The following is a 26554-nucleotide window of genomic DNA, read 5'->3' as shown; positions in this document are numbered from 1 at the left end:
CCGCTCAACTAAAGAATCAAAAGAATCATTAAAAGAAAAATTTTAAGAAATATACATTTCAACTGTTGCTTCTAAATACATTCTTGATAATCTTAAAATATATAAATTACGTGACACGTTGTTTGCCCGCGATGGACTCCTAAACTAATGAACAGATTTTAATGGGGATTACTTCATGGAGTGCAGTTTAGTCCAACTTGAGAGATAGGATAGTTTTTATTTCGATTTGGGAGCCATAATTATTTTTATTTCTTATATTAGTTTTGTATGGACATATTTTCTATTAGAGAATTTATTGACGCTTGGTTTGACAGTTCTGCTGTGATACAATTTCATTATAGTTAACAACAGGGACGTTTTATACATAAAGAACGTCATTGACAGGGTGCATATCTTACAAAATAATTCTTGGGGTTATGAAATATTATTTAAACATACATAAAAAACAGTATTTTATTTATTATGCACAGAACAACGTCTGTAGGGTCAGCTAGTGTTCTATATGTTCATAAGCACATTGATAAATTTGCTAGAAACTGTGACAATCATAATGTTAACACGAGGACCAAATATAAACTTGTTATGCCTACTACGCGGTTAATTCGAGTTAGTAAGTCTTTTATTGGGCGATGTTTATGCTTCTACAATATGATCCTAGAAAATGTACTAAACAAATGTGTTACGAAATTTAAAAGAATTTTTAAAAAAGGTTTGTATGGGACCTTCTCAGGTCTGAGGCAGTCTATTTTGAATAGGTGGTAGTTTTTGACGTTCAATAAGTGATATTGAATCCTATTTTGAATAAAAATATTTGAATTTGAATTCGAGACCAATCACCAACCGCATGACCTCCGGAGCTTTTATCAGCGCAGACTCATATCAGGTCTGGGCTATTTTTCTAAATTTTCTGCGAAGATATCCCCGTAGTCAACACAAAACCGCGTTGCACTGTGTTTCCTAGCGTATTATTAAAAACATATCACTTTATAACCTTCATTTCTGGGATTAATTACACCAACTACATGAAGCAACAACCTGAGAGTTGAACGATACATAAGATTTATTAACGATACGTCACTCGAACGGTTGGCTCAACGGAAAGAGCGCTCGCACGAAACGCGAGAGGTCGCGGGTTCGAGTCCCGCATCGTTCATAAATTTTGTCTCAAAATCTTTATATTATAATTTACAAAAACAATTTCACTAAAACCTACTTTCAGAAATTTACAATATTAGTTATATCTAATTATTTGACCCAATAATAGGCGTGAATTCAGATTAAAATAGTTGATTTGCTACGCTTTCAGAGATCTCATCCAAATTACGTCACAGATGTTAAAGGTTGAATTTATTTAGATTGTGACTAATCAAATCATATTTAACATTAAATTAAATATTACAGGAGAAAGCTTAAAATCATGATAGTATTTAATTATAATCCGCAATAATAATAATATTGACACACTTTTTACACAAATTATCTTGCCCCAAGTTAAGCATATATAGCCTGTGTTATAGGTTACAAGACAATGATATATTTAATACAATATACTTACTTAAACATACATATATTCATATAAACATACATAAATACATTTAAACATCCATGACTCGGAAACAAACATCCATATTCATCATATAAATGCTTGCACCTACCGGGATTCGAACCCGGGACCTCTAGCTGAGTAGGTAGGATCGCAACCACGTGCATGGTGTCAATAGTTATAAATATTTTATTGACAGATATGAGTAGAGTGATTATCATTTTGATAATATCGTAAAAAGCACCCCACGCTTTGTTTTTTAAAAATTTTTTTTTATTCACACTGTTTTTAATTTATATTTATTGAAATTTTAAACAGTATTCTTAATTTAAATTTATTAATTTTTTTTTTCTATTGTTTAGTTCGGTTTTCTATAAAAAGCGTGTTATTTAGTTTTTTTTAACTATTATCTTTTTATCAAATTAGTGTAATGTCATCGGTCCTCGATAAATCTAAAGTTTGAACGAAATCTAGCCGTTCAAAGTGGGTCAAAATCGCGCCCAAAGAAGTCGGTTACAAACATACAAACATAGAGGTGAAGCTAATAAAAAGCGTATAATAAGGAACTTGATCTGTGATCACAGTTCACATCAATGATTTTTTTTTATTATTAAGGACCAACAGTCAGGACAGGACAATTAAATTTAAACTAAATAATATATACTGTTTCTGTACGTAAAATAAATAGAAAAGGAACGCCATTGATAAGGTGATCGTTCAATTTAATCTGCAGAAGTTAACTCACTCACAACAACAATTTCATTTAACGTATTACCGCTGTTCAACAATACTCCTAGTGATCACTTAACATCAGGTGACGTATGTACCCGTACGCATTAGTCCTATTGCATAATATTTTACGCAACAGAAAAAAAAAATATCAATATATTTTATGACAAAGCTTAGGTATGGTTAGTGACTCTAGTCTAAACAATATTTTATGTTTTTAAAGTGATAACCCTCACTTATAGGATTAATACACAAATAAAATTTGAAAAACAAAATTTTATGAACGATGCGGTATTCGAAACCACGACCTCCGGCGTTCCGTGCCCGTGCTCTAACTGAGCTAACCGTTTGAGTACCTCCTCGCTATAAAATTCTGTTTGCTTTGTTCAACTCTCAGGTTGTGGCTTCATCTAGTCTATGAAAAAATAAATAATTAATGTTTTTAATAAAATCCGAAAGGTTACAGTTGAAAAGGAAAGGAAACTTATTTAAGCCCTTTATTTTTAACATTTCCATGGATATAAGTCTTAATGGTAAGTAGAGATAGTTCTGTTGTTTTTTGTTTAACATGTCCCGTGAAATATATTATATAGCCTTTCGTATTTAAATTTTTCAATGTCACATTTAAAGTTCTTTGAGTAAATATTTAGATTCCCTTTATTTTCTGATAATTTAATTAGACGAGAAAATTACCACAGTAGACATATGTCTACAGCTGTGAGACTCAAACTCAGTTTCGTGCCAGATTTTTGCGAGACAACACGCCCTGATGCCTGGTGTAGAGGCGAAACACGTGTCGAATTGTTTTGAGAACAAATATTGGCGAAATTAAGACTAAAGAAAACTTAAATCATTTGTATAATTATGGATTTCCACAGAGTAACGCCTAATGCAATAAATTTTCTATGTCTACTGTGACAACCGTGTTCCTATCATGATCAGTCAATACGTCGTCGGTACATTATGTCTTCACATTAGCGGGAAAGTAAGGTACGCGTTTATCTCGCGAACATTTCTAGAATGTTCTCCTCCAGGGCGTGTGCGGTAAAGTTTCATTAAGGCATGTGGAGCGTGACCTCTCATTCCGCTAAGTTGCCTCCAGCTTTCTATTTTGTTTGCGCCTCGTGAGTGCCGATAGCTGGTCGCCGGATTGTAGCTACTAGTCCCCGAGCCGTGGGCCGAGTGACCTTCACGCACAGAGAGCACTCGGAGATCATGCAAACATTAACAGACTTACCAAACAATGGACTTCCGCTCGGGTCGTGCAGCGTCACTAATTCGTTGCCACTTGTATTCTGTCACATCTTCAACTGTTCACAATGGTGCTGTCCATCACAGTAATGTTTGTTGTAGTGTATATGGTGTCATAGGAGCGACCTTGTGAGCTTGATGATGTGACCAAGTGTGATTTATAAAGCTTTGGCTCCAACCGTAATTAGCACATGCGAGTCGTAAGAAAATCGTATAGTGATAAATGAACTGAATGACTCACACTGTGATCATACTGTGAGATTAATGGATACACAGTAGAATTCCGAATAGCCGAATGGGAGGCTCTTTTGCACAGGATGCCAGCTAGGTTATGGGTACCACAACGGCGCCTATTTCTGCCGTGAAGCAGTAATGTGGAAGCATTACTGTGTTTCGGTTTGAAGGGTGCCGTAGCTAGTGAAATTACTGGGCAAATGAGTCTTAACATCTTATGTTTCAAGGTAACGAGCGCAATTGTGCTCAGAATTATTGTTTTTTTTAAGAATTCTGAGGGGCATTGCATTGTAACGGGTAGGGCGTATTAATTACCATCAGCTGAACGTCCTGCTCGCCTCATCCCTTATTTTCATAAAAAAATCCAAATAACCGAATCCAATAAAACCGGATAGCCGATTCAAAGTCAAATCATAAAATAATTAAATTTTAAAACCTTTTTTACTATAGAAAAGTTATAACATACGTTATTTACACAATACGACATCAAACAAGTAGTTAATATTTTTTATGGAAGACACGAGCGTACCGGTAAACTGATGTTTAGTGACTACATTCTTTTGCAACAACAGAGGAATGACATGAGCGTTGCCGGCCCTTTAGAAAAGTGTTTAGGTACCACTTTTTTGTAGGTACCCATGTCGTGACGTCATGGACATACCGCATAAGGAAGCTCATTGCACAGCTTGGTTGGCAATCGCTCGTAATTTCGAGACCCAGTATTCCGAAAGTAGGCGTGGCTGTAAGGGAAGTGTTGTCAAGAGCGGTGATACGGCAAATAGGGTTTTTTTAGTGGTAAATGCGAAAACGTTGAGTCTTTTGGGGATTAAACCGGAGAAGATTAATTTTACCCCATACCGCGACCTTTTCAAGAGAGAACACAAGATGCATGTTAGAGGCGTCCCACACATCAATGATATGCAGAAGAAATAGTCCAGGACACAGCATACAGCCTTGGGGAACTCCAGCGTTTCACACAAATATCTAACCTTTGACTTATGAGTGAAAAGGACCTCTTTAAAAGGTAAAATGAGATTTATGTGCTGTCACTCACTCTGGTGATAATTAATTCAAAATGTAGTGTAATTCAACTAAGTGAAGATAATCTTTAATTTATATTTATTAATCTTATTGTAATGGCCCTTTCACACCACGTTGTTATTCAGGCGCCGTCGACGCGTGTTTCTCGCAGCTGTAACGCACTGGGGACGCAATGACATCGCAACCAAGGAACCTGTTCACACTGTCAGATGTAGCACGACTTTTTCGCGCGCTGTCGATTAGCAGCTACGGTGATACAGACTCGCCCTGGCAGCTAGTTTGTGTAATTGTTAAGGCTATGGTCTCCTATTTTACGCCGTACGCGACTTCTCGTTACGCTGTACGCTGCGTCACAATGCTTACTATATAAATGTATTGTTGTGTTCTCTTTCACACGTCGACAATGGCGTGGTGACGCCGTACGTGGGATCCGAACACCGTGCGCCGCGTCTCTAGTCATTTCGAACCATTGCAGCGAAAAGGTCGTCGCTTGCGTCATTCAAAATAATGAGGTTTGATAAAGGAAGAGACGAGTTGTTGATTGAATCAGTAAAATCTTATAATGCAGTGTATGATAAAAGTGACAAGAATCATAAAAACAATATTTATAAGCATCAATGTTGGGAAAAAATATGCGATGAAGGAACTGATCCACCTGCGTCACGCCAGACGTATTGACCGCCAACGCTCTGCAACAATCTTACAAGTGATCTTACAAGCCACGGAATTGAACGTTGACGCTAACGCCAGACTGCGTACGGCATAAAATAGGAAACCATAGCCTAACACAACAAGTTTTAATAGATTAGATACTTTAAAAAACGTGGTATGAAAGTGCCCTTAGAAGATTATTTAATTATAAATAGCTAAGGAAAGTACGAAGCGTTGCGTTGTTTGAGCGGCAACTTCTGTTCATCATCATTGGGGAGCTGCTTAAATCATTTATACGTCTAGATAGACTATGACAGCTGTGAAAACGTCAAAAAAAATAGACTTTAGAACTACCCTCTATTTTGAGAAATTCACGGACACTAACACAAAGTGTCATACAAATCGCGAGTGTAAAACGTAGCTTGCCACGCACACACAACTAATATTCTTGGTCTGATTTTATCGGTTGCCTAACAGCAAAAGACTCTATCTAGACGTATAAATTATCTAAGAGTAGCTGATGGTTACTTACTCTCTTATCTGTCTGTAAATTAATAATACTATATAGAATAGGTATACGGCCCATTTCCACCCCGCACCATCATTCTAAGTAGGGCTACAAAAGATAACATCTTTATATAAGTAGTATAATAATACCGGTGAATAACATTAGGATTCTATCAGTGGGAGGCTCTTTTGCACAGGATGCCGGCCAGATTATGGGTACCACAACGGCGCCTATTTCTGCCAAGAAATGTAAATTAATGTGTAAACATTACTTTGTTTCGGTCTGAAAGGCGCCATAGCATAGTGAAATTACTGGGCAAATGAGATTTAACATCTCATGTCTCATGGTGGCAAGCGCAATTGTAGTGCCGCTCAGAATTTTTGGGTTTTTCAAGAATTCTGGGCGGCACTGCATTGTAATGGGCAGGGCGTATCAATTACCATCAGCTAAACGTCCTGCTCGTCTCATCCTCAATTCTCCTTCCGTTCCTCGTTTATTCAATCACATTTTCCTGCAAATTAGTTACCGCTCACTTATGTCGCATTAGTATGCATTTTTTTTAATCGTATTTACATAAATCTGGTGTAAAACAAAGCAATGTAATGAATCACGGGCTAACGAGGGGTGGTAGAGTGGTGACCTGGTGGGGTGAACCGAGTGTACTGACCCTGGCTGGACTGAGGGTGGCGGGGAGCGGAGACACCCCCGGACCGGAAACGACCTAAACTGCTGACTACTCTGTTTCATATGGATTACGATTATCCAATTAATATCTCACTATAAAGCATTATTTTCTTTATTCTTACATCCGCCTTTTGCTTGGCGGTAACCTATTAACTTAATTTTAATATTTATTAGTACATTGTTATTTTATAATTAGCAACAAAACTGGTCTATCAGGCACCATTTCTGAAAACATTTGTGATAAAAAGTCATAAATTTATCAAACGAAAATAGTGAATAATTGACAAATTTCATTCAATTCACATATTTATTAATAAATCGCTAGTTCTCCGCACCGCGACCGCTTTGCCTATCTCAGCCACCGCGACCGGTAGTATCGCTACAAATTACAATTATACATAGCTTACTAACACTTAATGTCCATCATCTTAGGCAAAATTTTGGAAAAATAATAATAATAATAGGCAAATAGCTTGTGTTATGGGTTGCAAGACAACGATATATTTAATACAATATACTTACTTAGTCATATATAAATATATATAAACATACATAAATACATATAAACATCCATGACTCGCAAACAAACATCCATATTCATCATATAAATGCTTGCACCTACCGGGATTCGAAAGCTCAAGAAAGTTAGCCCCCCAGATTCTTTTTATTTATTTTTTATTTATTACATCGTTAGTTCGCCATTTGTTCTTGATTGTTCTCTATAAACATTTGTTCTCGATTTTTTTTTTAAATTTGCAATTCATTAAAATTGGTTAGGTTAGGTTATGTTAGAACAGTTAAAACAACGCACGAGCCGAGCGTAGAGTGCCGCGGCAGCGGCCGGCTGTGCGTTGGCGGCCGGAGTGCCAGAACCAAATAGTAGGCGTTTCCCCCCATTTTTAATTCATTGTTTTTAAATGAACAACAAAAGAACAAACAATTATTTATAGCGAACAATTAAGAACAAACTACGAACTAACGATAAAAAAAAACTAACCGCACATTTCTGTCTGTAAATAATAATAATATGTTAGTTGATATTCATACAAACTATTTATTCGTTATATTGTATCTATTATTGTTAGTAATCTGCTTAAAATCCTTGTTAAATTTGTAGGTCGAACTGTATTTTGTATTTAAATTAATGTCTTGCAATGAGAGTGGTGTATGCACCAGTAACTGGCATTCATACCAGATTATAAATCTATAAGACCATAATTATTTTTAATGTTATGTATGTAATGCTGTTGGTGTGTCAATAAATAAATAAATAAATAAACGATATGCGATATTGAAAATTCAAAAATAGAAAAAAAATTTTTTTGCGGGGCTAAGTTTGATGAGCCGGATTCGAACCCGGGACCTCTAGCTTAGTAGGTAGGATCGCTAACCACTCGGCTATACAGGTCGTCGTCATAATCACGATGGCTTAACTATTGTATATATTATCTTTTTTGTTAATAAAAACTAGGTGTGTAATTATACATTTTAAAGCTTGGATAAAACTAATAAAAGTAACCTTAAAATTTATGATGATACTAAGAAAAAAAATTGTTGCAGGACTAACTATTTCATTTAAACTACTTTCGAGATACACCCACAGTATTATTATAATTATAAATAACTAAATCACAATATTATGCGAGCCCGATTCAGAGGTTGATCTAGAAAATCATTAAGATAAAAATGTCGCAAATAAAAAAAAATCTAATCTAATATATAAAATTCTCGTGTCATGGTGTTAAACATTGAACTCCTCCGAAATGACTTGACCGATTCTCATGAAATTTTGAGTGCATATAGGTAGGTCTGAGAATCGGACAACATCTATTTTTCATCCCCCAAAATGTTAAGGGTTTTTTATAACACGATTTTTTTTTAATTTTTTTACATTTTTTTTTAAATTTGTTTGATTATGAGTTCGCATTAAAAAATACCTACAACTTCAAATTTTCACCCATCTACGATCAACAGTTACTTTTGTATCGCGATTTTAATATCGCCAATACAACGTTTGCTGGGTCAGCTAAGATGATATAAAATTACTTTATATTATTTTGGGGTTTATCTTCATTAAGATCAAATACCTTTTCACAAATAAAAAAAAATCAAATATGATATAAAATTACTTTATAATACTCAGGGGTTTATCTTCATTACGATCAATACCTTGTCGCAAATAAAGAAAATCTAATATTATATAAAATTACTGTATATTATTAAGTTAAGAATACATAAATACAAGGTAAAAGACTGGTACGTATTTAACTGGTAGATAATAAACATGACGACCCGTATAGCCAGTGGTTAGTGACCCTGCCTACTGAGCTAGAGGTCCCCGGGTTCGAATCCCAGTACGTGCAAACGTTTATATGATGAATATGGATGTTTATTTCCGATGCATGTATGTTTATTTGTATTTGTATATGTTTATGTATGTATATCGTATACCAAGTTTGGGGCAAGATAATTTGTGTAGAGTCAATATTATATAAAAAAAAAACAAAGAACAGACTCTAGCGCATTCGGGAGGGTACACACGAAACTACAAAATATAAATGGCTTTGTCATTGCGTCAAGCATTCGATTGTCAATGTTCATTATACTTAATTATGTTAGTGTGTCATTCGTAAAGAAAAGCAAAAGCTCGCCATCGCTATTCAATAGGGGGACACTCACCTACTGAGACATGTGGTAGGTTAGTACGTAGGGGGTAGTATATCGATGAAGTAACCCAGTTTCAAACCTCACCGCCCGACTTAATAATTACTTAACTTTATTGTGCTATTCCACGCGTTTCCATATGTTCCTTGTCTAATGCTTTAGTGACAGTTTACTTAAAGGCATAAAAGGCACTTTTTTTCTCAAAATTGATTCCTTTAGAATTATTTTCGATGTCATTTCTGATATACTAGACACTACTACCGCTTCGGATACAAATGGCGCTCTGAGAGAGAAGAAGCGGCACAAGAAACTCTCCCAGCTTTCTTTTTTTGCGCTCATTTTAATAACATATGTACAATATTGTACTATCATTGTTATTGCTATAAAATAATCATAATCTAGTCCCAGGCTGTCGGATCACTTAGATATTCAGCTGTGGAGTAGTAGGATTTACGACAAAGCCATTTTCTAATAAAACATTCAAATTTATTTATAGATAATGCCTGTACAGTGGCTGGGACTTTATTATAAAATTGAATACATTTACCCTTAAAGCTATCATGTATCTTATGATACTTAATGTCTGTCTAAACTTTTTAGTTCCCGCACCTCTAAGAATGCGCACTGAAAAGACTGTACTAAACTGTTTTACTATCCTCACGTAACACTTGACAGTGCTGTACTTAAGGCCTATCTCAGACGACAGACTATCCGTGACGCACTTTTTAGTCTGTGATAATAAAACCTATAGAATTATATGTAGTAACGCATACGACGCGCAAAACGTCTGACACACATCGATGTATCGATGTTGATTCAATAAATAGAAAACAGACCAGCACTGTATGATATATCTTTGGCAAAGTATCATGATAGAAAATTGAGAAATGAAGTGTGCAAATTTATTTGGATATTGTTTTAGAACTGAATATTTAATATTAAACAGTCTCTTTAATAATCTTTCTGAAAATATGTCAAGTACGAAATAATACACTGCAATCTCTGTATTTCCATTGCATGTACATCCACACAGTTCTGCCGACAAAATGACCGAAAGTGTACGTCGTGTGCGTTGAGTCTGTGTAATATCTGCCAAAGACATTTTGCACTCAATGCAGACTTTTTGTGTGCCGTATTTTGGCGAGACAACACGTCCTGAGGATGCCTTGTGTAGAGGCGAAACACGTGTCGAATTGTTTAAAGACAAATATGGGCGGAATAATTATGGATTTCCGCAAAGTAACACCTACTTCAATAAAGGCACCACATAGATCGTTATAAGTGTGCAGCTGGTACAAAACAAATATGTAAGTGCACTGTCGTTCCACTTTTCATGCAGCACGCTATGACGCTTGCAAGTTGCAAACAAACAAACGAATACAACGGAAATATATAAACACTAGCTTTTACCCGCGACTTCGTACGTGTGCAATAGTTACTTAGGGCAGCATTTTTTATTTTTTAATATACTTTGCATATAATACACAACAAACTGCTGTGGTTAATACATTATTATAAGCTACCAACTATAGAACTTTCATCCCCCTTTTTCACCCCACATAGGTCTAAATTTTAAAAACGATAAAACAAATATTTATTTATTTCTTATCAAGTCTAGCCTAAATACTTTCTTCGATAGTGACGTACTTTCATACAAACTTCCACAACCTATTTCAAGCCTTTTATTCGCGATAAAAGGTACCCTATGTCATTTTCCAAGCTCTTGTCTATCTCTGTACTAAATTTCATTAAAATCGGTTCAGTGGTGTAGGCGTGAAAGCATTCAAATTTATAATGTTAAGTAGGGATAGCATACTATAAACATTTATACTGCACCATACTGTAATCAAACCTATTCAATGCAAATAAAGTTTATTTTATCTTATCTGATCTTATCTCACCTCACCTCACCTTTTCTCTTCTTATCTCATCTTATAAGATATATGTAATGTATTATAATATCAACGTAAAACTTTTATTATGGTATGTATTAATTTGTAGGTCTTATATTTTAATATCTATTCAATTATAGTTTAATTTTTGTTTTTATTTATTTATTTTAATCCTTTTGTTTTCCAACACTGCCTGTGGTGGCTGGAAGTGCACTGGTTCATGAGAGACAGACTCACCTTGAGCGAGCGTGGGTTCGGGAGTCACCACTACAGCCAGCGCCACCAGCAGCCTCAGCAGGGTTTTCATGGTGCTACCCGTCTCCGTCGCGGCTTCTCATCACGACTCCACTGGTCATTGGACTTGCTCCTCATCCGTTTCAACCTTTACTGCGTCTTCGTCCGTTGAATCTTCGCCGTTTTCGACTGTAATAACATTGAAAATTTAAAATAACAGTATGTGCTTCAGATCACACAACAGAAGTGAAAACTTGATCGAGGCGATGCTAATAGTGAATTTGAAGTACACTAACTAACAATTTGTCTAAATATGTGTAGATATACTAAATTTTTCAATGCAGCAATGGTTATGGTTTTCTTATAGATGCCATTGTCAGATCTGTACCAACAATGGCAAAAAAAAAGAATTATCAAAATCGGTTCACCCAGTCGAAAGTTTTGAGGTAACAAACATAAAAAAAAATACCGACGAATTGAGACCTTCCGCCTTTTTTGAAGTCGGTTAAAAATTATTTTGTTCTCTATTTCTGAAACAATAACATTTATAATATATTTAAATATGCTGCTCCGAAGAATGAATTAGATCAAAATGACACTTATAAATGTTAAAATTTTACTGCCACTTCGGAAAAGTTGAGCTTTAATGAGAAGAAGTGGCAAGAAACTGATTGACATCTCTCTTTAATCTATACCTATTTAAAGTTTCAGCATTTTACATTATAAGTATATATACAATGTTTGTAAAGTGATACACCAAATAAGCACTAAAAGATCATTCATTAGCACCATAATTGAGAACTATTTTTAGGAAACTTTTGAAAGAATTCAAACAAATAATCTTGAGTAAGTCCCAGACCTGTATAAATACAACTGGACAGGCTATTTCATATGTTTGACAGCAAATTTATTGCGCCTATTTGAAGCGCCACTCGCGAGCGTTCAGAGAACTAATTTTGACGTATAATACAAATGGCTGCGAAGGAACGTACAATACTCTGACGTATTAAACATTTTGAATTAATTTTTTTCGTTTTCCGTGTTATTTATACATCAAAAATCGACGTTATAAAGTACACAATATTTTTTTTGTAAATAGTTGCCCACCATCTATCGATTTTTGCTGAGGTTGTCATCATTAGTTTTAGTACCGCAGACTTTCGCTACATGGCCAACAGCGCCAAAATGGCAATTACCAAACAGGCACAAGCACTTTGACAGCCGCCAGTCCAGTGATATATAATAGAGGTCAGTGTGAGTAAGTACTAAGTTGACATATTTATCATATATGTTGTCATTTTACTACCCATCGTTGGCATGAAATAGAACTCATTCAAATTAGTCGAATAAAAATAATGTTCATTTCAATCGTTCACCATTCGTTCCCCAATATTCTCTATGGTTCCGAACTTCGTCGGTATGTCCGAAAACAAATTAGAGTAGGGTCACTGCCGAAACTTCGTTTAAATTTCGTTTATTTACGAAGTTTCGTTTCGGTTAAGGAGAGTAGACCCAGGAAGACAAGCAGCGCCCGTTCAAGAGCATAACGCATGGACCAGCCATCGTTTGTATGTAATGTACATTTTTGTTATTATATTTATAAACCTTAAAGATTTTTTGTTTTTTTTTAAGAGTTGATTAAGAACAAAGTCAAAAAATGGAAATCAAGTGAATTCTCTCTGTGAACCAAGTGGATGACTTATTGCGTTGCTTAGTTTTGTAGGGAATTAGGGTCAAAAAGCGGACCGCATATAATTATTTTTATAATGACAAGTTAAAAATAAATTCTATGACCACAATTGTGAATGTTAAAAAATATCGTCAAAATATGAAATAAGTAACTTAAGTAATCTAGAAAGCGGAAAAGATTTAAATAGTTTCGTACCGGAGCATAATATTATAACTTTACTTTCATTTAAGTTCGTTGTGCATTCGTAAGTAGGATACATCTGATTAATCTGGTTCCATCGCATCAAGGCTGAGATCTATAGAGTCGACCAGGACGTTCAGCTGATGGTAATTGATACGCCCTGCTCAGTACAATGCAGATTCTTGAAAAATTCAAATATTCTGAGCGGAACTACAATTACTCTCGTCATCTTGAGACATAAGATGTTAAGTCTCTTTTGCCCAGTAATTTCACTAGCTACGGCGCCCTTCAGACCGATACACAATGATGCTAACACATTACTGCTTCACGGCAGGAATAGACGCCGATGTGGTACCCATAATCTAGCTGGCACCTATGCAAAAGAGCTTCCAAATGACTATAGATTTTTTCGTCCTCCTTGGAAGTATATTAGGTCCTACGTTATTTCTGATAATGTTACAATTATATAATAGTATTTTTAATATAGATGAAAACATTGATTTCTTTTTTCTTAATTTTAAGGAACAAATTTATATTGTTAAATTCTTACCCCCTTATTCATAATAGTCTGCTAACTTAAAGCATTGCTAATTCTCACTCTTTCTTCTTCTATTAACCTAAGTCAGAATGAGAAAAAACACTCCTAAGCGGCTGTTTTAAGTTAGCGGACCATTATGAATAAGGGGGTTAGTGCATAAGTCAATAATTAATTAGTTGGTAAGCCTATTTGAATAAGTAAATATATATGTTTTCCTTCTGTCCAAGCTATATTTATCCTACGTGTTATGAAAAAGAAGTATGCATAGATGTCTTGGATTAGCCTAATTATAGGAGTAATAACCTTTTAGATGGCCATTTGTACATGTTGTAGATTAAGCACATTTGAAACTAAACGACCTTACAAATAAACTTGGTATAAAGTTATACCTGAGCAAAAACCAAGTAAATGCAAAATGTTTACAAATAGACATTTTGCTTACGATTGGTTTATTCGGACGTATAACGTTTTTACGACTTTTGGGCCTGATGGTTAACAAGTTGATATATACTTTTAAAAAAAGGGTATATTTTTCTTATGTAAAATACAAAAATCTAGCTCATTTTGCAATCTACAAACCGAAAAAACGTTAAAATAAATAAAATCGATTAAAATACATTCGAATGAATATTTAATCGATTAAAATAACATTAAGATCCAGTTGTTTTATTTAAATAATACTTATTAGTTAGGTGCAAAGTTTATGTTCAAATGACCATATTATTATGAATAAAATATATTCTTTTCTCAGGAAAAAAAGACTTGCGCAATTATTTAATTATCAATAAATCGATTTAAATAAGAAAATCGATACTAGTGAAATCCTTGTTCCTCAACGCTAACTTCACTTTGACAATGACATTCTGACAGATCATTTCGTTTCTTCGTCATTGTCACTTCGTTTCTTGTTGCATTCGTTGGATAACCGACTTGTTAACTAGGTACCTACCCAATTGAATTCCAAGGAAAGTTGTCTCTAGCAGTCTGTTTTACAGTTCATGACGTATGAGCTAATGAGTATATTATTCTTATCTGAGCAAAAAAAGTATCTTTTTATTTAGGTATACTATATTATATTTAATTACCAATTGTCTTATATTATAATGCAAAAAAATGTCGTTACAGTTACAGGTATACGTAGATACGTAGGTATTTTTTATCTAAAAAAAACAAGGTTCGTACACAGCTAATATAAGTATGTGATAAATTCTTAGCAGCTAGGCATTTATAAACCTACTATATCAGCTGTCAACATATGAGTTTAAGACATAACCTCATTTTTATATCTTCGATTACTCAGCTCCTAGATTGACAAATCCTGCTTAATTTTCAATTATGGATTATTTAAATGTAGGCTTTTAAATGGTGCTACTTTCGTCTTGTTATCAGCTGGGACCAGGAATGTATGGAAGCGTTACAGTGTAGTCAACATTTTGCATATTCTTGGGTTATTCTCAGGTATAACTTTGTACCAAGCATATTTGACTCACAGACTGAGACACATGCCTTTGAATAAGTTTAAATTTTTGATGATAATTGCTGAGTTACCTCTACGTGATTTATGTGGAATAATTGAGGATGTTGAGCACTTATTACATGAATGTGTCCGATTTCAGTCTAGTAGAGACGAAATTATAGGACTTATGGGTTTGAACAGATTTGATACGGGCATGTTTGTAAATATACTTGCCCGTCGCAAGTTGCATCGAAGGATGCCATAATTCTTATTTGTTGAAGACTGTATAACTTGTTTTTCCTTTTATTAACTTTGTTTTTTAGTTTAAGTTAAAAAAAATGTTTTTCTATTCTCAGGTATAACTTAGTACTCAAAAATTCTAAAAAAAATTGCTCGGTTCTTCAAGTCAAATTTAAAATATAGAGATACACACACTCACTTAGACATAGAGGCCATTATCAAAGTGATAAGTTAGCATTTACATTATTTATATATACTTACTTCTTGACTTTTCGCGTCTAATTTGTAACCATGGAATGTAGATTGGTTGCATACAGGACAGGCTATGCCTAGTGTAGGGACAGAAATCTTCTCATCAGTTTATCGCTTATATTTGATTAAATAAAAAAAATCGAAAACATTATTTTCACTATAGACAGAGTATCAGTCGTCGAATTAGCTATATATTATACTTAGATCATTTATACGTCTAGATAGACTATGACAGCTGTGAAAACGTCGAAAAAATAGACTTTAGAGCAATTCACGCACACTAACACAAAGTGTCATACAAATCTCGAATGTAAGACGTATCTTGTCACGCACAGTAAACTAATATTTCTGGCCTGTTTTTATCGGTTGTCTAATAGCAGGAGACTCTATCTAGACGTATTAATTATCTAAGATATTATAATTGCAGTTTCTTCACAAAAGTCGATTCTACGTAAGTAAATAGAAACACATGTTTTACTTAAGACTGACACAGGCTTTACAAATCGTTATAGTGGATATTAATAAGAGCTGCCATTCAGCTACCCCCTATTCATAATGGTCTGCTAACTTTAAACAGCCGCTTAGGAGTGTTTTTCTCATTCTGACTTAGGTCAATAGAAGAAGACAGAATGCGAATTAGCAATGCTTTAAGTTAGCAGCCTATTATGAATAAGGGGGCTAGTCTGTACACTGCAGATATTGTTGACTAGCTGACTCGGCAAACGTTGTTTTGCCATATAAATTATTTTTAGAGTTAGACCGTTCCCTGGACATTGCAACATTACTTTATCTTTCTAAAATAAAAGAATTTTTCTAAAATTAAATGCCAATCAAAGTCGCGTCAAAATCGGTCCAGCCATTTCGGAGATTAGCCGGAACAAACAGACAGGCAGACAAAAATTGTAAATATGTTAATTTGGTGTATGTACATATATTCACATGGATGAAGTAAAAAGCGGTTATTTCAATATTACAAACAGACACTCCAATTTTATTTAAATATGTATAGATGTTGTGGTGACAATGATAAAATTATAAGACGGCATTTCACACGACAATGTGTACCTGACCGAGCTAAATGTTAACAAGTGTGTGTGTCACTGGGTCAGTAGTAATAATTGAGTAAATAAGATCATCAATTTACGCAAAATATTATTCGATATAGTTCGATTAATTCACTGACGGACTCGTAAACGGCATCAATAATAATAATAATATTGACATACTTTTACACAAATTATTTTGCCCCAAACTAGGCATAGCCTGTACTATGGGTACAAGGCAACGATATATTTAATACAATACCGGTGGGAGGCTCCTTTGCACTGGATGCCGGCTAGATAATGGGTACCACAACGGCCTTTATTTCTGTCGTGAAGAAGTAATGTGTAAAAATTACTGTGTTTCGTTCTGAAGGTCGCCGTAGCTAGTGAAATTACTGGGAAATGAGACTTGACATCTTATGTCTCAAGGTGACGAGCACAGTTGTAGTGCCGCTGAGAATTTTTGGGTTTTTAAAATAATCTTGCATTGTAATGGGTAGGGCGTATTAATTACCATCAGCTGAACGATGATTCTGCTCGTGTCGTCCCTTATTTTCATAAAAAAATACATACTTAAAAATACATAAATACATTTAAACGTACATAACTCGGAAATAAAAATTCATATTCATCAAATAAATGATTGCACCCGGATTTGAACCCGGAACCTCTAGCTCAGTAGGCAGGTTCACTAACCACTGGGCTACAGGGGTCTTCAATATTTAAGACGCCTTTGAAATAAACATTTTAAGTTTCAAATTTTTTAAAGGTACATATTTAAATTAAAACCTATTATTTCTTTCGTTAACTTTATTACACCGTTGTAAGTAGTATCACAACCATAAGTGTATGTTTTGTATACTAGAAAGGACCATTTAATGTTTACATAAATTAGTTTTAGGTTGTACAAGTATTTTCTTTATTAATGTGTGTTGCCTCCGCGTGCCCTTATTATTGGTTCTAATAGGTTCCGTATAGAGTTCGAAATATTGTACATACTTGTGAAATCGCAGTGCTGCCACTGTTGTGGGCACAGGATTTCACGCATATACTGTCCCAAACATTACAGAAATTAGATTTGAAAACAAAATTCATTAACGATGCGGGACTCGAACCCGCGACCTCTCTCTGTGTATTTAATGAAGTGATAAAAAAAATTACTCAATGGAATTAAGACCCGGGCTGCGTACTGGCCAGTACACACTCTTCGCAATGTTGTCTAACTTGTGCAGCGGCATGGCGTCTCGCATTATCTTGCGTTAGAGTTAAATTTTCGCCTGTGTAAAGTACCGCGTGAGCTTCTAAAACCTCTGTCTTATAGCGTTGTGCCATCAAACTAAATATTATGATATAGATCTCAGCCTTAGCCGAGATCTATTAATATCTGCAACTCTCCTTAAAGAAGTGTTTATTTCAAACCGAGGTAAAACCTCACTTAATTAACTAAAATTATTGCAGCCTCTTACGCACATAAATTGTAATAGTTATTTATGCAACTGTTGTGTAGTAAGGGGACTTTATGTACACGCAAAATATGAATCCTCTAAAAGATTCTGAAACATGTAGCTTACTGCTAACATTAAAATATCCAAACGAGTGTTGTTATGATGTACTGAATGTCATTATAACACTCGTTTGGATGATGTAATGGTTATTAGGACATTGGGTGTTTTAATGTTGGCAATAAGCTGTTTTAGAATCTTTAATAAATGATTTAAATCATGGGTATAAATAAAAATACTGTGCGTATTAATTTCTCTTTAATCCTTATTTTTGTTAAATATAGACAATTATTCATTGTTTTGTTCAAGATTTCATACAAAATAAAATTTGTAATAAAAAAAATATAGAGGAATCGCAATAAACACTATCCTTTATAATGTATACAGTCACCGAGTAAAGCTAGTTTAAAAATAAACCGTTTTTAATGCAAAGAGCTCCCGTTGCGGCGACACGCCTAGAGGGCACGTCGCTATGCCTTGCGGCACACATCGCCAACCTCCATTGGTCTGCATAGCATGTAGCCAATCAGCGACGCGCAGTTCGCCGCACGCCACAAGCTGGCACCGCTGGCAGCCAGGCTTGAACGACTGTTGTCTTTGAAATCATCTCTTCCAATACTGCTGGATGACCAAAATGCTGCACTATATAGCTCTTATTCCGCGCTGCGATCCATATTTATGATGAAATTATTTTGACAAAGCGCCATGGATAGGCGCTTTTTTCGTTGGACATTTAAAAATGGAGCGGTCCCGATAGAATTCTCCCGATCGTGGTGCGGACAAGGATTCTCCAATATCGCAAAAGTTTACTTTAAAAGTGGCGCGAGGTGCCTCGGTACCATGCTAAAGTCACCTTGTTATGCTGGCATGAAATGTTCTGTTTGAAGTTATTCTGTAGCATGTTTAAACCTTGAGATCAGCTTGGCTATTGCCCACAAAAGCAATATTCCTCCCCAGTTAGTTTCTGTTTAGATTAATTTTTAAGCACCTGTCGAGTGCATAATACGATTTTGCCTGGTATTTGGTTCTAGGGCCAAAATCTCTAATACTGGCCACTGTCCTGGAGCCATCTTTTTACAACTTAATAATAATATCAAGATGATAATCAACTTCTTTAGTTAATTTCTGCTCAAAACGACTTACTTTTGGTTTTATGTTACCCCGTTAGCCATTGTTCTGTACAGTTTAGTTCGCCACGAAGCGGAGCAGATTTCAGAGCAGAACGCTCTGTAATCTGCCTTTTTTGCCCAGCCGAATTATTTATGACATTGGTATAGGGATTGTTTATTGTACCGCCAAATTTTATTGTAAATTTATGATCTAACAACCTTCTGTTAAGTTTAAGTGTAATTACGTCCTAATGCATACCAGCGTCCCTATATATTTCAATGTGCATTACTTACGTTACATACTAAAATTAAAATACCTAAATAATATGGAAATGACGAAACATATATTTACATTGAGGTATTTAAAGTATTTATTTGATTCAATGACGTTCTATACATACGTCATTGATTTGATTAGTCAGAATATTAAAGATCACAAAAAATATGTTTAAAGTTGTAAGAACGTGGCAGTAGTAAGGCAAAAGTGTGCTTAAAGACAATGTAAGCACACTTTTCTCCTTATTTAACTCGCCGCATTAAAATGTTTTCACATCAAAAACGTCTCGCGAGCAACTAAAACATGCCTTTCATGCTATGGTTAAAATAAGTTGGTCTTAATAAAAAGGTAATTTATTACTGAAGTGCAATAATTTAATTTTTTTGGTTTTTAATATTATCCGCAACATTTATAATTAATAGAATATCACATTTCAGAAGAAGTTGGAACTAGGCCATTCCACGCCAAAGAGAACGTAACGGACAATAGCGAGCTAAATCAACAATAAAGACAGGCACCACGCCACTCACAGGCCGCAATACTTCGAGGTGGACACACTTACCATTAACTAGAAGCATACCTGTTGCATCAGACCAGTTGGAATCCGAAGAGTAAGACTAAATCTACATAACATGGGGCACACTAAAAGTTTTGCACTTCTAGCTAATCGGAACTATTTGAATTTCGAATGTTATATTTATTGAAACGTTGCAACCTTCGTAGTAATAAAAAAAAAACAATTGGCGGAAAATCATTTCTCAATTGTTTTTTATCACACATCAAATTTCTGATTGAGATTTTAGAGCGTGATTTTTTATGATTTTAAAAGTTCTCTCTCTCCGCAAGACTGTGCCGTTCGTCTTCAAAATGCTTTTCTCCTAAGAGAAGCACCTTGCTTGAGCACCGTGTGGCAATGGTTTGCTGAATTTGAGAGTGGTCGGGTTTCTATACATAATGAATTTCGTGAAGGGCGACTTCAACTGCCGTCAACGAAAATAATATGGCTACTGTTAAGCGGCTAATTGAAGAAAACCCGCGGAATACCTATGAGACCAATCGAGGACTATTGGGGATTGGTATGAGCTAAATTCAGAAAATTTTACACGAAGAATTTAAAGTTCAGAAACTTTATTGTCGTTGGATCCCTCATGAACTAACTGAAAGCGGAGCAGAAGCGGGCTCGGGTGGAATGGTGCTCACAGATGCTAATGAAGTACGACCGCGGACATTCTAATGCTGTTTATGACATTGTCACAGGGACTCTTGGTATACCTAGAGGGTCACCAGTTGATCAACGACCGGCAGTACGGCTTTCGCCATGGTCGGTCGGTACGCGATCTTGTGATATACCTAACACACAGATGGGCGGCTATTGAAAGCAAGGGGGAAGGCCTGGCAGTTAGCCTGAATGTAGCGAAGGCCTTTGATCGTGTATGGCATAAGGCGCTCCTCTCAAAACTTCCATCATTTGGGCTTCCCGAGAGCTTATACAATTGGACCTCCAGCTTCCTCACTGGGCGCAGCATACAGGTCATTGTCGACGCTTATTGCTCGAACCCGAAGCCCGTGAACGCTGGAGTGCCCCAAGGCTGTATGCTATCTCCCACACTGTTTCTACACCTCTAACATACATTAGTATACACGGCCCATGCAGATCTCTCTCGGGAAATCGTTGACCAGTGCCGGGAGAAACTTGTGTCTTCTATCGAGTCCTCTCTCAAGAAGGTCGCGGAATGGTGTAAGTTGAACCTTGTCCAATTTAACCACCAGAAGACTCAAGTTTGCGCGTTTACCACTAAAAAATCCCCAAATGTAGTATCACTGCTCTTCGAAAACACTTCCCATACAGCCTCGCCTAGTATCGGAATTCTGGGTCTCGATATCTCGATCGATTGCCAATCCGCGGCCATCTGGAGAGCAAAGCTTCGAAGAAACTGGGCGTCATAAATAAAGCACGGCAATACTTCAAGCCGTCCTACATTCTAGCGGTTTACAAAGCGCAGGTCCGGCCACATATGGAGTATTGCTGTCATCTCTGGTCTGGCACACCCCAGTATCAGCTCGCTCCATTTGACCGCGTGCAACGCAGAGCAGCTAGAATTGTCGGGGACCCAGTGCTCTGTGAACGGCTGGATCACTTGGCGTTACGTAGAGACATCGCTTCATTGTGTGTCCTCTACCGCATTTATCATGGGGAGCTGTTTCACCTGATTCCTGCCGTCGAATTCCACCATCGCACGACACGCCACAAGTTAGGATATCAATCCCACCATCTGGATGTGTGGCGGTCCTCCACAGTGCGGTTTTCAAGGAGCTTTCTTCCACGTACTACAAAGCTGTGAAATGAACTTCCTTGTGTGGTGTTTCCGGGACGATACGACATAGGTACATTGAAAAAAAGCACGTACACCTTCCTTAAAGGCCGGCAACGCTCCTGTGATTCCTCTGGTGTTGTAAGAGAATGTGGGCAACGGTGATCACTTAACACCAGGTTAAGGTACGCTCGTTTGTCCTCCTTTTCCATAAAAAAATATGCGATGTTTTTATTAAATTCTTAATTTATATTTTATTTCTTCTTTCTTTATTACTTACTACTTGATAAAAAGTGAAACAAAATAATAGTAGGATGAAACCCATTGGAAAAGGACGAGAATATAACAAAAATTAAGGGAAAAATAAATTACGGGCGATCTGAGGTCAGGAAGTGGAAAAGGGGGGTGTTTTAGGTTAAAAAACGGTTTATCTCGATTTCCGGCAAAACTACAAGTCCTATGGCAAAAAGTTAATTGGCAAAGTTGTAATAAAGAGATCTATAACTTTTGTAATTATACTTTTTTCACATAGCCTCAAAATTTAGGTGAAAAATTCAAAAAACCAAGTGTTTGGTTTTTTACTTCTTTTTCAAAAAAAAAAATTCTACGAAATTTGGTGAAAACTTACCTTATTATGTCCCAAATATACTGTAATTTATTTGATTTAACATATTTATTTTTTCGCCTTATTTTACCTTAATATCAAAAAAGCACCCTAATTTTCAATCGAAAATTCTGACGTCAAAATATCATCTTTTTTCAAAAAGTTTGGGGCCTTTTTGTTCGTTGAAATATCTACTTTCTGATGGTGTAAAAAAAATATAAATTACAATTGTAAATGTTCGGAAAATTTAAGGGAACAAAAGGCATTTCATAAAATTACGATTAATCAAATCTATTTATAAATGTAAAACGGATAATGATTCAGTGTTAAATTAACCTTTTTTTTCAATTTTATTGATTTTCTAATCCATATTTTTGCTGCTACTTAATAACAGGTGTGAATTCTTTATGAAATGCCTTTTTTTGGACTTAAATTTTCCGAACATTTACAATTGTAATTTTTTTTACACCATCAGAAAGTAGATATTTCAACAAACAAAAAGCCCCAAAACTTTTTGAAAAAAGCTGATATTTTGACATCAGAATTTTCGATTGAAAATTAGGGTGCTTTTTTGATATTAAGTTAAAATAAGGCGAAAAAATAAATATTTTAAATCAAATAAATTACAGTGTATTTGGGACATAATAAGGTAAGTTTTCACCAAATTTCGTAGAAAAACCTTTTTTTTTGAAAAAGATAAATAAAAAACCAAAAACTTGGTTTTTTGAATTTTTCGCCTAAATTTTGAGGTTATGTGAAAAAAGTGTAATTACAAAAGTTGTAGATCCCTTTATTACCTACAACTTTGCCAATTAACTTTTTGCCATAGGACTTGTAGTTTTGCCCGAAATCGAGATAAACCGTTTTATACCCTAAAACACCCCCCCTTTTTCACTTCCCGACCTCAGATCGCCCGTAATTTATTTTTCCCTTAATTTTTGTTATATTCTCGTCCTTTACCAATGGGTTTCATCCTACTGTATTTTTTTTTTTGATTCAAAAATTATCGACACTGGTCTAAAATGTCTATTCACTTGCAACATTATTTGGCTGTCTGTGTGCGTGTTGGCGAATGTAAGTACGTGACGCTCACGCACACATTAATTATAATGTTACTTCTATATTGACAGGAACTATGAATGAACTATCGTTGTGACCGTTATTCTATGACCACAAGTGTATCAAGATACCATTCTTGAGAAGGTAGTGAAGCCCCTTATCAACACCATGTTCTATAACTAAGAACGTTCCTTTCAGCAAGACTCGGCGCCGGTCATAAAGCTCGGTATACACAGTTTTGGTTGAAAACGAACAATTCGGACTTCATCAGAGCTGAAGACTGGCCGTCGTCATTCTGATTTATGGTCAGTTTAATAGCTTGCTCTTAACGCCATGATAATTTGAAGTCCCTAAAACAATCCGTACGATTCGCAGTGAAGAATTTTCCTATAGAAAGAGTGCGTGCTTCTTTTGATAACTGGCCTAAACATTTAAACGACTGTATTGTAGCCAATGGAGACCACTCCCAATAAGCATTTGATATTTTAAATTGTTTTATATTTATATATTAAACTAACACTGTAAAAGTAATAAATGTTATTTGCAATACATATTTTTTCTTTGTTATTATTATTTATGGCAAGACTAGTATAGTATAAATATTTTATTAAAAAATGGCTCTGTCGTAAATCCTACTACTCCACAGCTGAATATCTAAATGATCGGACAGCCTGGAACGAGTTTTATGATTATTTTATAGCAATAACAATGACAGTACAATATCGTATATTTAATAAAAAAGAGCGCAAAAGAAGAATGCCATTTGTTTCCGAAGCGGTGAAAGTGTTTGAGTTGACTTCCAGAAGAATTCTAAGGGAATTAATTTTGAGAAATTTATATGCATTTTCATAACAGTGTCCATATGCACGTTAAGCATCAAATAATCAAATACTGCTTCCGTGAACACTTTGAAAAAAAGCGGCCAATTGTGAGTCGGACTCGCCCATGAAGGGTTCCGTAGCAGCAAGTAACATAATATAAAAGTAATATAAAAAGGAAAATTATATTAAATTATTTAAGTGGAAAAGGCAAAAAAATCTTTACTCAAAATCATACAGTGCAAATGAGCTCTCATCATTTATAAGTTCATTAAAAAAAACTACTTAACTACTAGATCTCGTTCAAACCAATTTTCGGTGGAAGTTTGCATGGTAATCATATAATGTTTTTTAGTTAGTTTTATCATTAATCAATCAAAAAATTATCAAAATAAGAATTTTAGATGTAACAAGGGGGGAGGGGAGCATTTAATCCTTTGGAAGCGTCCCTAGCGCAAACAATTCAGTTTAGAAAAAAAATATATTAGAAACCTCAATATCCATAGATATGAAAACAAATTATTGGGTTTCAGTTCTAATTATGGGGAACCCCCAAATTTATTGTTTTTTTTCTGTGATAATGTTAATGCGGTTCACAGACTACATCTTTTTACAGTTTTAACTCTAAAAAAGAGAAAATCAAATCGAGTCAAAATAAAAACTTACTTGTGAAACTTCCAACTTTTATCAAAGAAAATACACAGTCAGTCTCACTTTTCAAAAAAAATCACAACCTATACACAATTAAAGTTGTTTAAATACTCTTTAACATTATATTCACTGAACATAACACTGAAATCAAACTGCTTCAAACTAATACGACAAAAGTTTTTTTAAATCCAAAATTTTCCAATTGGTACTAAAAACGCTCCGTAAACAGGCTAAAAGCGTCCAAAATAATAGATATTGTTATTATTTTCGCTTGAATCGACACAGGCGCGACTTGTGTGTGTAGTATAGGTATACGCAATAATACAGACGAGCGTCTCGCAGTCAATAATGGCGCCAACTGTCGAGGGCCGCGTGCGGAGCGGCAACTGCAGCCGACTGCGTCCGTCGCCGGGGTCCGCGGTGTACCTATACCATAACCTATACCTACCCAGCCTACCCTACGGACTACGGAGCCACCTGCACGCTCGGTGAGCGGTGACCGGCGCGCAGTGGGCCGTGGCGCCGGTCACTACCGCCTGTTCACTGAGGCTAGGACTGCCATCCGTCCGGGTTTCCCTGGATTTTTCCTAGTTTAGAAGGCGTCCAGGCGAGATTTCAATAATTGTAGTCGGTGTAAAAGTTGTAAAGTCACAGCCGCACCGGAACGCCGCGCGTGGCGGGATCCGCGAACAACCGATTCTCCACAACCACAAAACAGTAGGCTAAAGAAATGAATATTTTATTAAAGACAGAAATAGTCTCGTCAGTTATTAAAAAAAACAAGTAACTGTATTGATTTTTATCAATTTATTTTAAGGTAAGCCGATATTTTTTAGCAGAAGAGATATAATATTATAGCAGAGATTTACAACAATTTACACTATTTTTATTTTGTAACGCTGATATCTATTGAGCGTACTTAGACATTGCTCAGACTTACGTGAAACTTAGCTGAGTGTAAGTTTAAAATAATATTTGATATCGTTTTTATAGTCATTTGACAGCTGAAATTATACTAAGCTGGCTAAGCTAAGTTTGCGTTTTATCACACTCAGCTAAGTTTTACGTGACTAAAGTAACTAACTAAGTATGCTCTATACATCTCAGTCTAACGGCCGTTCCCAATATTCAGTCTATCTCTTACTTGAGATAAAAATCGTAACTATCGTTGCATTTTCTGTCCCATTAAACTTATCGACGGTAACTCACCCTATCCGTAAACGCCGCGCTGTCTGTCAATGGGACGACATATACCAGCGATAGAAGTTTGTACGGAAATTGCCATTCACGCGTCCCAATATAAGGTAGCTAGTGAAATTACTGGGCAAATGAGACTTAACATCTCAAGGTGACGAGCGTAATTGTGGTGCCGCTCACAATTTTTGGGTTTTA

At 35.6% G+C, this 26554-nt stretch overlaps 1 protein-coding gene and 1 non-coding gene across 2 annotated transcripts in view; one reads left to right on the top strand and one right to left on the bottom strand.

Annotated features, from left to right (window-relative positions):
* Positions 1-25461, bottom strand: part of LOC126979054 (protocadherin-16) — a gene marked incomplete at its 3' end in the record, with an annotated part of 50655 nt that extends 25194 nt beyond the window's left edge. Inside the window, exons 1-2 of the mRNA XM_050828243.1 lie at positions 25178-25461; positions 11435-11620 (exon numbers count right to left, since the gene is read on the bottom strand). Coding sequence (XP_050684200.1) covers positions 11435-11504 — 70 coding nt within the window. The remainder of the gene's footprint in view (positions 1-11434; positions 11621-25177) is intronic.
* Trnaf-gaa (transfer RNA phenylalanine (anticodon GAA)) lies at positions 1081-1153 on the top strand. The gene has a single exon. It is a non-coding gene; the product is annotated as a tRNA-Phe (tRNA).
* Positions 25462-26554: the final 1093 nt, after the last annotated feature.

Source organism: Leptidea sinapis, chromosome 3, assembly GCF_905404315.1.
Source record: "Leptidea sinapis chromosome 3, ilLepSina1.1, whole genome shotgun sequence".
In the NCBI taxonomy this organism is placed as follows: Eukaryota; Metazoa; Arthropoda; class Insecta; order Lepidoptera; family Pieridae; genus Leptidea; species Leptidea sinapis.
The sequence above is the reverse complement of the archived record's forward strand: the minus strand, read 5'-3'. Positions and strand labels throughout refer to the sequence as shown.